This window comes from Globicephala melas, chromosome 2 (genome assembly GCF_963455315.2).
Source record: "Globicephala melas chromosome 2, mGloMel1.2, whole genome shotgun sequence".
Taxonomy (NCBI): Eukaryota; Metazoa; Chordata; class Mammalia; order Artiodactyla; family Delphinidae; genus Globicephala; species Globicephala melas.
The window spans coordinates 92,746,943-92,760,004 of NC_083315.2; the positions used below are offsets into that span (position 1 = coordinate 92,746,943).

Sequence of the window (13,062 nt, forward strand, 5' to 3'; positions counted from 1 at the left end):
AAAGAGATATTGTTTCCTGTTCCTGACCACTTTTATTGATATCACCAAATAAATAGAACTTCTAACCTTGCTAGAGCTATACTGCACTGTTGTACACACATGAAATACTAAACAGATCTGCCTAAAAGAAAAATTTAGGAGGAAATATTATTGGTCATCTTTTTTAACTCAAGACAAATGGGTTTGTATCCACAGTTTAACAAATGAACCAAACTTCCCCGACATACACAAAATGTTGTTTTGTCTAATGAAAATTTTGCTGTAACTATTTATAATAAACAGAATCTCTTCCAGAAAAAGGCAGAATTAGAGATGACATTTACCTAAGGTACATTAATAAAAGCACAGTTTGAAATTAGAATGAACCTTGATTATATGTGATATTTTTTCTGTTTTGCTTACATTAAATAATTGTCAGTAGCACTAATTTGCATTTTTGTTTTGTAGTCTCTGGTTTTCAGCAGCCACTGTAAAGCAGTGAGTGGCTACTCAGACCAGGTCATCCATCAGCGGAGATCAGCTACCTCCTCGCTTCGTTGCTGCCTGCTCACTGAGCTGCCATCTTTTTTGTGTGTGGCCAGTCCACGAGTAAGTGCCGCAGGAGGGAAGAGATAAAATAGATGGTGTTGGAAGAAATAAACCAGTTTTCAAGGGATCCATTTCTTAACCAGAACTGTTTTAAGCTATTTGGACCTTGAGAAACATATAAATGCTCGGTATTTAGAAAGGAGATCCGTGGTCCTGGCTTTCCCAAGACAGCACTCCTCACTTTGAATAGTGTTGGTTTGAGAACAGTTGTATGGTAATAGAAGTGACTTCTTTCCCTGATGTTGCTTCCGTGTAGTTCCTCTCATTTAGCCTGGGGCTCTAAACTACCATGGGAGCAAGCCATCTGTTACTAGGTAGGTTATCACCCAATAGCACGGACAGGAACAGTGGAATATTTGAATAGAAGAGGGAGCCATTTGTCACCTGTGTTGAGGTTTTTGAGGGTTTTTCAGAGGAGGGGGCCCGATTAGGAAGGAGATTTGATCTGGCCTTATCGCCTCAGTACAGTCTCCAAATAACAAAGGGAAACATAACACTCTAGCATCAAGAAACTTCTTAGATGGTATTCTCTAGCTTTCTTCAGCAGCTCTGCCTGGACTGTGGTTCACAAGTGTGTTCCCTCTGAAAAGTGACTATTGGGCCATATCCACCAGTCAGTGGTAATAGTCTTGTTCGCAGATTGGGAGTAGTTTCTATTGTGGTTTCAACTTTGAACAGCTGTTAGATCCTTCCTGATACCCTGTTTATCAAAACAGGGCACTCTGGTGATTGCCGACAGTGTTGCTGCAAAGGCTCCCCTTGGCACACTGTGGCTGTTTACTTCGCTTACATCTTCCACTCTTCATGTCTTTCTGATCAGAGCCAGACAGAAACTCTCTTACAACCATGAAGCAGTACATGAAGGGGGAGAGGCAGAGTAGAGATGTGGCCAGACTGCAATTAGAGCAAAAACAAGTTTGTCTTTCCAGCTTGTTTCCATTTGCTCTAAGGGCAACTTTCATTTAGCCAGGAGACTCTAAGAGGTTGACTTTTCTTACCCTTCTGTGTTTTTATCTTGTTTTCTTCGCTCATCCTAGCAAGTCTACTGTTTTCACAGTTCCATTCAAAGAAGGTGGAGACTTTTAATTCTTCTTTGTGATGATATTTCTCTACCATTATTTATATCAGCTTACATCCTTAACTTTATTAAGTTATCAAAGGTCAGAATCTGGCAGAGGATCCAAAGAAAGATGATGAATGGAAATGAGATGACAGTAGAGTCCCATTGATTTCCTGCCTGCCTAGATTTCTCTGCTTGTCCTGTGCTACACAAACTTGATTCTCTTACCATTATCAACTTTGTTTGATTTATATTGATTCTCCAGAAAGTATTTGGGTTTTGTAGGTACCCAGTTCTTCCAAAGCATTCTTGGTCTTTGAAGCTTAAGTTGATCTAGGGAAAAGCACTTTTTCCAGAAAACATCTAAAGCCAAGGGCTTGCATAGAAAGCAGCCTTCAGGCTTCATAGTTGCATGGTTGTTTCCTTTTTACTCTCCTAATCTGTTATGTACATGGAGAGGCCGATAAGAGGAAGCCTAGATTTTTGAGAGAGGGATGTCAAGACATTTTTTACTTCTCATATTCCCCGTGTTTTATAGAGCCAGTAAAAAGTGAATTGCCCAGGCTTCCCTGGTGGCACAGTGGTTGAGAGTCCGCCTGCTGATGCAGGGGACACAGGTTCGTGCCCTGGTCTGGGAAGATCCCACATGCCGCGGAGCGGCTGAGCCTGTGAGCCATGGCTGCTGGGCCTGCGCGTCCGGAGCCTGTGCTCCGCAGCGGGAGAGGCCACAACAGTGAGAGGCCCACGTACCGCAAAAAAAAAAAAAAAAAAAGTGAACTGCCCTGGACTGTAACTGCATTTATGGACATAAAAATTCTTCATTTATACCACTCAAAGCTCTATAGCCGGGGCTTCCCTGGTGGCGCAGTGGTTGAGAGTCTGCCTGCCAATGCAGGGGACATGGGTTCGTGCCCCGGTCCGGGAAGATCCCACATGCCGCAGAGCAGCTGGGCCTGTGAACCATGGCCTCTGAGCCTGTGCATCTGGAGCCTGTGCCCCACAATGGGAGAGGCCACAGCAGTGAGAGGCCCACGTACCACAAAAAAAAAATAAAAATAAAAAAAATAAAAGCTCTGTAGCCAACCACTCTGAAGAATAACCCCACTCTTCTGACATACTTACATATACAGACCCCCACTGTACTACTTACGTATTGTTTCTGAGGAGCCTGAAGTCTAAACTATCATGCCTGGTACTGATGTTTCCCTAAAAAAACAATAGTAACTTGAAGAAGACTGTTAGCCTAAAGGTGTGGTGGCAGGCAGGAAGCAGGAGGAAGCTTTTCTCATCTGGCTGAGGGGCTCCTCCCCAGCACCCTTTCCTGTTCAGCCCTTCTCCCCACATTTGTAGAGTTTCTTCACGTAGCATGTGCTAAATCTGAAATGGGAGTAATCACCCCATAGTTAGGAGGACAGGAAGAAGAGTTTTAAACATGTCTGAATGTTTTATACACACACAAGATCTGTAGATCAGGCCGGGGGTGTGAATAAGGCAACATTTTATGAGGTATTTTAATGATCTTATATTGATTTCTAACCCATCTGCAGTGGAGAGAAACTGATTTCCTTTGACGCCTCAACCCTGGCATTGAGTTAACACAAATTAATTTCCATGGCACGTGCTGTGAAAACTTTAGGGTCAATTCAGGAAGAACTGTGTCACTAAGGAAGGAATTATCATTAGCTTAAGAAATCATTCTGCAGGGTTAATAAACTAAGACCCTGGAAATTCATCACACAAAGAAACTGAAGCGCTTGGAGCGGTCACGCTTCCTAGAGCTAGAGCAGGAATATACGTGTCCTCAGGAAGGACGCGCTGAATGCTTGAGGAGGCAGCCCCTGAAGATACTATAGTTTAGGAAGTTAATGAAGCAAGAAACAGGGGTTTGCTCATGTGGGACTAAAGGGTGTATGCATTTCCATTTGTGGGGAGGCAAGAATGGGTATGTCATGCTTCATCTGCTTCTGAGCAATCAGGAAGGCCACTTGGGGTTAGCAGAATGGGTGGAGGCTGTTTAGGATAGAGCTGACTTAGAAAGCACAATTTAAGTAGAAATGGACTTGTTTGCCTCCTTTTGGACCTCATGAGTTCACTGCTTACGTACTTACAACATGACACTGTATGATTCTGTATATATCTTGATCCAGGGCTCCTGCCAAATAAGCTTATCAAAACATTAAAAAATATTTCACTGGGCTTCCCTGGTGGCGCAGTGGTCGAGAGTCCGCCTGCCGACGCAGGGGACACGGGTTCATGCCCTGGTCCGGGAAGATCCCACATGCCGCAGAGCGGCTGGGCCCATGAGCCATGGCCGCTGAGCCTGCGCGCCCGGAGCCTGTGCTCCACAACAGGAGAGGCCACAACAGTGAGAGGCCCGTGTACCGGAAAAAAATAATAATAATAATAATTTTTTAAAAAAAAAAAATATATATATATATTTTTAATTTTTACTAAGAGTTGTGCCTTGCAAACCTCCTAGTTTGTAATCCTGGACTTTGAAGGCTATCAGTAAAATGAAATTGGAAAATAGGTGAAAGTTTATAACTGGAAAAAGTTGTGGGTTTTTTTTGTTTTTTTTTTTTGATTAAAGCAATTTTTATTTTTTCTCAGCTCTTTTGAGAAGTTGTTTTGTTTTTAAACTATTAGAGTGTCTAGAAATGACACTCTTTCCTGTGTCACTGTTCTCCCCCATTCCTTCATGATTTGCTAGCTTTTGATTTTTCATCTCGAGAATATGGGCCCAAAGTTTTTATATATAATTCCAGTATATGTTCTGCTTTTCTTCAAAAAAAGAAAAATCAAAGTAAGAGGTGGGGGGGGAGGGAGGGAAGGATTGAGAGTTTGGGATTAGCAGATGCAAACTATTTTATATATAGGATGGATAAACAACAAGGTCCTACTGTATAGCATAGGGAACTATATTCAATATCCTGTGATAAACGGTAATGAAAAAGAATATATATATGTATAACTGAGTTACTTTGCTATGCAGCAGAAATTAACACGACAATAGTAGATCAACTATACTCCAATAAGATTTTTAAAAAAAAGCAGTTATCTTTGAGTGTAAAATTCGTCCATATGAGTCTCTAATTAGAAAAGATTAAGTATGCTTACTCATCCAAGAGTGCTTGCTGTTTGAGCTATATAGAACTGGTCATGCTTCTGTGGTTCAGACCACTGCTTCTCAAACCATTTTTGTGGAAGTATAGCCACTATTGATTGTCACGTTCTGAAACTCATATCCTAGGTGGCAGATGTCTGCTCTGGTTTAGTATCTGCTGGTCTACTGCCAGGACAAGCCATGGCAGGAGAGACCTAATTTTTTTTTTTTTTTTTTTTTGGCATATGGAAATTTATTGCTATCCTGCTTTTAACATCAAAACTTACGATCTTGGTCTTTCCTTCTTCCCTTTGTATAAGGCCAAAAGGGAGACATTGGCTACTTTGACGACCTTAAGAGCAGACTCCAGGAATGTCACCAAGAGCGTGACCTTTGCAACCAGAACTTCATCATTTTCCTAAATGATGAATAAAATTCAAACAACCATCATTGGGTACAAAGGCTCTGATTTTTTTGCCATTCTTGATGAGCTGAACCCTGACACACTTCCTGATGGCAGAATTTGGCTGTTTGGCTTCAACCCCTGCTTTTTCAAGCACAATTCCCTTGGCATGAGAAGCACCTCCAAAAGGGTTGGCCTTCAGGGCTGTGCCAAATGGGCTTTCTTGTACTGTTTATAATGCCACTTCTAGTCTCGTCGGTGGCTATGGAGCTTCCTGGTAGTGCGAAGACTGCAACACTTGCCCATCCTGCCAGCGCCACGGGCCTGAGTGAAAGACACAACTTATTTATTTATTTATTTATTTATTTTTGCGGTACGTGGGCCTCTCACTGTTGTGGTGTCTCCCGTTGCAGAGCACAGGCTCCGGATGCGCAGGCCCAGTGGCCATGGCTCACGGGCCCAGCTGCTCCGCGGCATGTGAGATCTTCCCAGACCAGGGCACAAACCCGTGTCCCCCGCATCGGCAGGCGGACTCTCAACCACTGTGCCACCAGGGAAGCCCTATTTTTATTTTTATTTATTTAATTTATCCTGGTTGCACCAGGTCTTACTTGGGGCATGTGTGCTCCTTAGTTGTAGCATGCATGTGGGATCTAGTTCCCTGACCAGGGATCGAGCCCGAGTCCCCTGCATTGGAGGGCGATTCTTAACCACTGCACCACCAGAGAAGTCGTGACCCAATTTTTAATCACCTACTTTGTGTTTCGGTCTTTATTTGCCTGTGCTCAACTTTCGGTGGGAAAGATGAATAACTTGGAAGCAAGAGAACAAACTCCTTTTGGAGTGGGTAAATGTGGTATGAGACTACCAAAACCTATTCCTAGTACTAAGTAAGCTGATTTAATGCGTGAGCTTTTCTGGGTTTTGGAGCACCAGGGGCCCAGCTTGCTGTGACCCACTGTAGTTTTGCATGTGGACCATAGATGGCACTGCTCCCTAGCAAAATGAATTTAGCTTCATCTGTAAGCCAGAGTAGTGTAGTCTTTGGTTATTGGTAAATGATGCTCTTTCTCCAGTTTTGGTATCCTCCAGTTTCTAGCAGAGGTACCTGCAGCCCCACAGTCAGCTAGCTGATTGTTTATGTACCCCAAGGCAGTATTTCTCAAGGCTTGGCCTGAGATGCTGGGGTGCATGTTAAAAACCTAGAACTAGGGCTTCCCTAGTGGCGCAGTGGTTGAGAGTCCGCCTACCGATGCAGGGGACACGGATTCCTGCCCCGGTCCGGGAAGATCCCACATGCCATGGAGCGGCTGGGTCCGTGAGCCATGGCCGCTGAGCCTGCATGTCCGGAGCCTGTGCTCCGCAACGGGAGAGGCCACAACAGTGAGAGGCCTGTGTACCGAGAAAAAAAAAAAGATTGCATTCGCGGGCTTCCCTGGTGGCGCGGTGGTTGAGAGTCCAACTGCTGATACAGGGGACACGGGTTCGTGCCACGAGGACCCACATGCCGCGGAGCGGCTAGGCCCGTGAACCGTGGCTGCTGAGCCTGCGCCTCCGGAGCCTGTGCTCTGCAACGGGAGAGGCCACGGCAGTGGGAGGCCCGCGTACCGCAAAACAAACAAACAAACAAACAAAACCCTAGAAGTAGTGATTCCTACCTTAGGCCTGGATCAAAATCTGCACATTAGATAGGCTCCTAAGAAGGTTCTTATGCCCACCAAAACTTGACAAACCATTGCCCTAAATATTGATGGGCATGAAAATAGAAAAGTTAGTAGCAAGTAGATTTTCCTAAATGTTTAACTTCCAATAAATAATAGAAAGAATAGAACTACCTAACTACGTACAGCCAGTACTTTATGTTCTGATCTTTCCCATACCTCTGCCCTTGCTCCTTATATCCACATTCTTCCCATCTCTTGGTCTAGCTCCATGGTTCTTCTGAGCAATTCGCTGCTAATAATGGGACCTTAGCATTTTTATCAACCTGGGCTTACAGGTAATCACAACCTCCAAATTTTAACAAAAGGTAACCTCAGACTCCTTATCAGATGATTTCACAGACATCTGAATGCATAGCTGCTTATTATAGTGGGAATAGACCCAGGTCATTAAAGAGGGATAAAACCTGTGTTTCTAAGTTGGCAGGAGCCTTCTGTTCCTTTGGGGGGCAGCATTTGAATGTGAGATAAGAATTTGTGCAAAGCCTCTGCCCTAGCCAGGAAATGAATTCACTACTCTCTGGCAATTGCTTTCTCTAATCCCTACCCCATAACGCTCCCCGGCAGCTTATGGCCTGAAAGAAAGATTCTCCTATCTTCCATTACGGTTTGTCAGTCAGTAACCTGGTCAGGGAAGAGGAAAAAGAAATGTTGACAAACTTGGGAGCTTTGCCACAGAAGCCTTAAAGATAGCTTCAGATGCACCAGGAGGATGCTCTTTAGTTCTTTAATGATAACTATCTCCAGCTCCCTTTATGGCCTCACCATCCTGTGTATGGCTAATAGAACTTTGCCAAAAGCACTGTCTGGCAATGAAGGGAGATGACAAAGTGATTTTATATATATATATATATTTGTGATAGAATTATTCCTGACCTGGTATCCCAGTTTATCTGCAAACTCCAGCACTCTTTGGATCTTTAGTTTGTTGAAAATTCTTTTTATGGAGGTTGGCTTTTTACCTGGAGAAGCTCACTAAGTCAGTTATTAAGGACAGGTTAGTTTGTCAGAGCAGGGAAGTTAAAACCGCTAGTCTAAGAATTATCCACATTAGTCTGATTTCAGAGTCAAAGTTCCCAAAAGGCTTAGTGGGTGTGGAAAATGTGAAAGAGCCATCTCACGTGAATCTTTCACTGCAGGTCACCGCAGTGCCATTGGATTCTTACTGCAATGACCGAAGTGCAGAATATGAGCGGCGAGTGCTGAAGGAAGGAGGGAGTCTGGCAGCCAAGCAGTGTTTGTTGAATGGGGCCCCTGAACTGGCGGCAGACTGGCTAAATCGACGGTCTCAGTTCTTTCCAGAACCAGCTGGAGGACTGTGGAGCATTAGGCCTCAGAATGGCTGGTCTTTCATCAGGATTCCAGGTGAGTCCTCCTTTCTCTTGGCATATGTTCCCGGCTTTGGCAAGGGAAGAACCAGGAAGATACTCCATGTGGTGGTTTCAGATATTCAGAATTCAAAGTTCTTGAGGTTTCTATTTCCTCTTTTACCCTTAGTGATTATAGGTAAGAATGCTTAAGTAATTTGTGACTTGAGTGGAAATAGAAATTTTTTTTAGATTTCTGCCTAAATGCTCTCCTGTGACAAGCTTACAGCTGAGAGAGGAATATGACTCTTAGGGATGGGGGCGGGGGGTGTAGGGAAATAAACTTCGTAGGAAAGGCTTCAGGTCGAGTGAGTACAGTCGTCTTGTGCCATTGCCAGTGGAATGAATGAGAATGTCGTCACTCACAGAAAGCCTAGTTTAAGTAGCATAAACAGTGTCCTGCACGAAGCACTAGAGATCTGAATGATAACCAGAAGAAAAACAGTGTTTTGTGCCAAAATGCTAGCGGATTCCCAGACCTACTAGAGTCAAGGTCGAGGGTTGAAAGGAAACTAGGTTTTCATTTTTGCTTTAGTGACACTACTTTTAAGGAAACCAAACACAGGGTTCATAGGCTTATGTTCCTTGCTTACACCTGCAGGCACACTGGAGTGGTAGCTTAAAGCTACCATGTTCGTTTCAGTTGTCCAAATTCTCTGATGCTTTGATTGTATTCATCTTACTGGCACGTAAAGGAAGTAAACTAGAGTTAAGGGTTCAAAAGAGAGAGTCTGCTATTTCTAAGAGATAACTGGGTTAAAGGCTTTAAGGCCTGGCTTTTCCATTTAATGTTAACTTTGTCAAGTGTCGAGGGACTTTGGGTCAACCTATTAGTTGCTTTGGGGGTACTTTGAACTGGAAGATACCGTTTTGTGTACAAGAGCAATATGTATATGGCCTCATATCTGACTTAAAACAGGTGAAAGCAGTGGGTGAAGGTATATTGTTAGAAAATAAGGGGAAAGCCCAGGTGTAAAGCAGGCCTGAATAGTAGTTGGAATAGAGGAATAGAAGCCAGCAGGTTTGGAAACCACAGAGTCCCCGGCAGAAGATGAGCACAGGTGTTAAAAGAAGCAAGATAACACCTTATTTCTTCTTTCTCCCTTTTTCATTTTGACTCCTAAGTTCCCAGTACAGAAGGAGAAGGCTTATTGCTGGCGCTGTGGGAATCTCTTGTGGCTTTTCCTGTTCTTTGAAAGAAAAATGGACCTTGTTTAAATAGCAGGAAGTGTCTGAGTTCTTTTTGCATCGATAAAAAGCACCAGCCTCACTGGCTGTTTACTGTGAGAACCAACCAGCTCCTCACTGACCCCATTGTGCTCGGTAGACTGGCTGGGCAGGGCAGTGGGGGGTGGAGGGGTCATTGGAACCTGTATTTTATCTCTTTTTCCTCTATACTTTTACATTTTCTGTTTCCCTGGGAAGGGTTGGTTTTATTATATTCCTTGAGAGACTGACCAAAATCTTCTGGATTTCACACCTTGAATGTCTCTCTCTGTTTCACCAAGAGAAGTGTGTACAATCCCTTCAAAAGTCTCCTCTCCTTGGAAAAAGGAGATATTATTTTATCTGTTACCCTAATTTTACTGCCATTGGATACATTCATTTTGTCAGTGACCAGGATCTTATACTGTGGTCAGTGAGAGCTTGTATCTAAGTGAAAATACTGTAAGATTGTGTACTGTAGGATTGTAGGAAAGATTGCAAGAAAGTAGCATAGGTCTTTTCATTTCAACATTTTTCGAGCTTCTGTTTAAAAGAAGGGGCTGGGCACAGGTTTGACTTGGCAGAGTCAGCCTAATTTCTAGGGAATTGTGCTCTTCTTGGCTCTGTGCCCTGCTTAGCAACAGGTGGTGCTCTTGTCCAGTGCAACTTTGGTAGCTCCTGAAAATTGGGTAATGGATGCCAGGCCCAGAAGGCAACAGTGTGCAGTGAAAGAAAACTGTTTTTTTCTGCTTAAGTGTTTTAAGGCTGTTGCTGATGTCACTTTCTTCTTGGACTTTTTCCTTCAGGCAAGTCCAAAGAAATTCAGTCCATCCACTTCCACCTCCCCCACCTAAACAATAACAAGCTAACAGCAGGTGCGACTTCTTGCTTCTTTTAGGTGCATCAGAGTTCTCTTCTAAGTGTGCATCTTCATCTCTGAGTTTTCCTAATCCTAGCATCAGTTCGTTCTGCTTGCAAAGTAAAGCAGATGTGGGAAGCAGGAAGGTATGAAAACCATTAAATCATGATTTTGAGATGAATTGAAGCTTTTGAATATTCAGACACAAGACAGATTTGTATATACTTAAATATTTGTGTTGAGGGACTATATATGAATGGAAAGAGGAGATAAGCAGGCTGCAGAAATCTGATGTGCTTAGCTTGCCCACTCTCACTCAGTGACTGAAAAACATATGGGTTTCTTTTTTTCACTTTTCTGTGCTTTTAATGAGAAAAAAAGAAACTTACTGTCTGAAGCTGATTGGTACCTCTTTAGGGAATGTTTAGGAGCTATCAAAATTGAGGGACCCTTGGGAACCCAATTAAAGGAGAAGGGTAATTGGCAAGAAGAAACCCTTGAAGTTGTTACGAAAGCATTGCTGCCTGATCAGACTGGGAATTTATATAGGCCTCCTTGTCCGGTGCCAGCAAGAGGGCTTAGCAATCGGTTCTGTCCCAGCTGCAGTCATTTGATTGCGTTGGTAAGGCAGCCAACAAGGAGAGCATTTCAATAATCTAAACAGGACCAAACAAAGAGGCTGAACAAAGGTGTGTGCCACAGTGTCAGGGAGGGGGTGGTGGAGGAAGAAATGTGGCCTGGCAATGTTCCGAAGGTGGGAAAAGGCAGGCTGCAGTGCAGAGGAGTAAACATCCAGGACCTGTAGCTTTGTAGCAGAAACAGAGTGGCTGATGATTTGTTGTGGTGCTGTCAGCACATCTGTTCTCATTCGGTTTATACAATTAATTGTGCACTTGGCAGATAGTGGCGAGAACAGAGAAATGACCGTTGAAAACTTTTGGATTGCTCTGAACAGTCAGCTTCTGTAGTTCAGAGGAAAAACCACAGGTTCAAACCTGAAACTAAAGGTAGACAGTATGTTTTTCATAACAGTTTTCTTTTTTTACTTTTAGTAGTTAGCTGTGTATGTGAGCTCTCTAGCCTTTCTGTCTCTCTTTTTGCATCCCACAGCCACTTGCAAACATACTCTTACATCTCCCAGCCCCTTAAGTTTCATCTCTTCCCTTCCTAGTAGCAGCAATTGTTTAGGGTATGTTTATGGACCAGTCTGCAAACAGGAAACTCTACTTCCTGAAATGTGATGGGAGTTGAATGATACTGAATGGATAAGATGAAAATTTGTGAGTTAAGTGTTCTCTAAAGATCTTTGGCTGAAATGCCTTTTTTTTTTTTTTTTTTTTTTAATGGGAAGAGGAAGGAGGAAGCACAAATTAGTGAGTGAAAGCAGCTTCCATTTCACAGAAACCCAAAGTCAGTCTTTCTGAAAAGCTGAATAAGCCCTAGTGTCTTTATTAAATTACAGCTTAGGATAATGACATTTACCAGCCAACCTATTTGAAATCATCCAAGAGAGGAAGGGGTTTTTTAAATTTTGTTTTTGGTTTTGGTTTTTAGTGCATTTCTTGGTGTTCAAGTGTCTTTAGGGGCAGGCAAGAGCAGCCCTTGTTTCTCTACATTCTCATGCCTTTGGGAGGTAAACCATGTAGCCACAGAACTAGTAGAAACAGATACCTAGAGATAAGGTGAACAAAGGAAAAACAGATTTCTCAGGTCACTTACAGCAGGTTTGGCATGGATATTACTCTTAGATGTCCACATATACCTGCTGTCTCTTGAATAAAAATGTGGAGCGGGGGGAAAAAATGTGGAGCAGGGAAACTTTCAGATGCCTTAGCAGCAGATGTCTGATTGGGAACTGTCAGTTGGGAGGGGACCTACACTTCCCTACTTCAGGATATTTCTTCCCAGAGCACTACTCGATATGATTTAACAGTGGTTTGCATTCTTCTCTAGAGTACTTTCCTGCTCTCATGATGACAAGCGTCCTGGTTGCAGTAATTTTGGCTGCATACAGCTTTGCAGTGAGTGATTTTGCTGCTTCAATTAAATATAATTTCCCGCTTCCCCCCTTTTCTTCTCCCTAGGCAAGGAGAGCCTCATCACTGACAGTGGAAAGCTGTATGCCCTTGATGTCCTGTTGACTCGGCTCAAGTCTCAAGGACATAGGGTCCTTATCTACTCCCAGATGACCAGGATGATAGACCTGCTGGAGGTAGGAGAAAGAACCTTTGGGGACTAGGACGCTTTGACATTTAAATTGCAGGAATCATAGCTGTATGACTAATGTCAGTCCTGCTTAATGGGAACCCAAAACTTGTCTTCGTGATTTGACCATCTATATGGGGAGGAGAAGCAACTCCTGGCGGATATGAAAGTGTGCAAAGGACTTCTTCCTCCTTCCTTGTATCAGTGAAATAGAATCCCCCTCCTTCCTTCCTTTACTAGTGAAGAAATTCCCAAATTTTAAAGCAGATCAGATCCTAGGAATTTCTTGAAAAGTCCTCTGAAATTCTGTATGGAAAACAAGATTTGGGATTAATTCTTATTAGAGAGCAGCTATTCATCCTGAGTTGGTGTAGTGGTTCTCAACCTGACTACATTTTGCAGTCTTTTGGGGGAGCTTTGAAAAATACTGATGTCCCATCCTCAGAGATACTTACGTAAGAAGTATGGAATGAGGCCTAGGCATTAGGATAAAAGTTCCCAAGGTGATTCTAATATATAACCAAAGTTGACAGCCATTGGGTTATGGTAA

At 43.2% G+C, this 13,062-nt stretch overlaps 1 protein-coding gene and 1 pseudogene across 2 annotated transcripts in view; one reads left to right on the forward strand and one right to left on the reverse strand.

The window, feature by feature from the left end:
• Positions 1-13,062, forward strand: part of INO80 (INO80 complex ATPase subunit) — a 131,773-nt gene that overhangs the window by 82,832 nt on the left and 35,879 nt on the right. For both annotated transcript variants that reach the window (XM_030842983.2, XM_030842984.2), the window contains exons 25-27: positions 448-588; positions 8,015-8,240; positions 12,392-12,519. In XM_030842983.2, the coding sequence (XP_030698843.1) occupies positions 448-588; positions 8,015-8,240; positions 12,392-12,519 (495 nt within the window). The remainder of the gene's footprint in view (positions 1-447; positions 589-8,014; positions 8,241-12,391; positions 12,520-13,062) is intronic.
• Positions 5,035-5,460, reverse strand: LOC115845248 (small ribosomal subunit protein uS12-like; annotated as a pseudogene).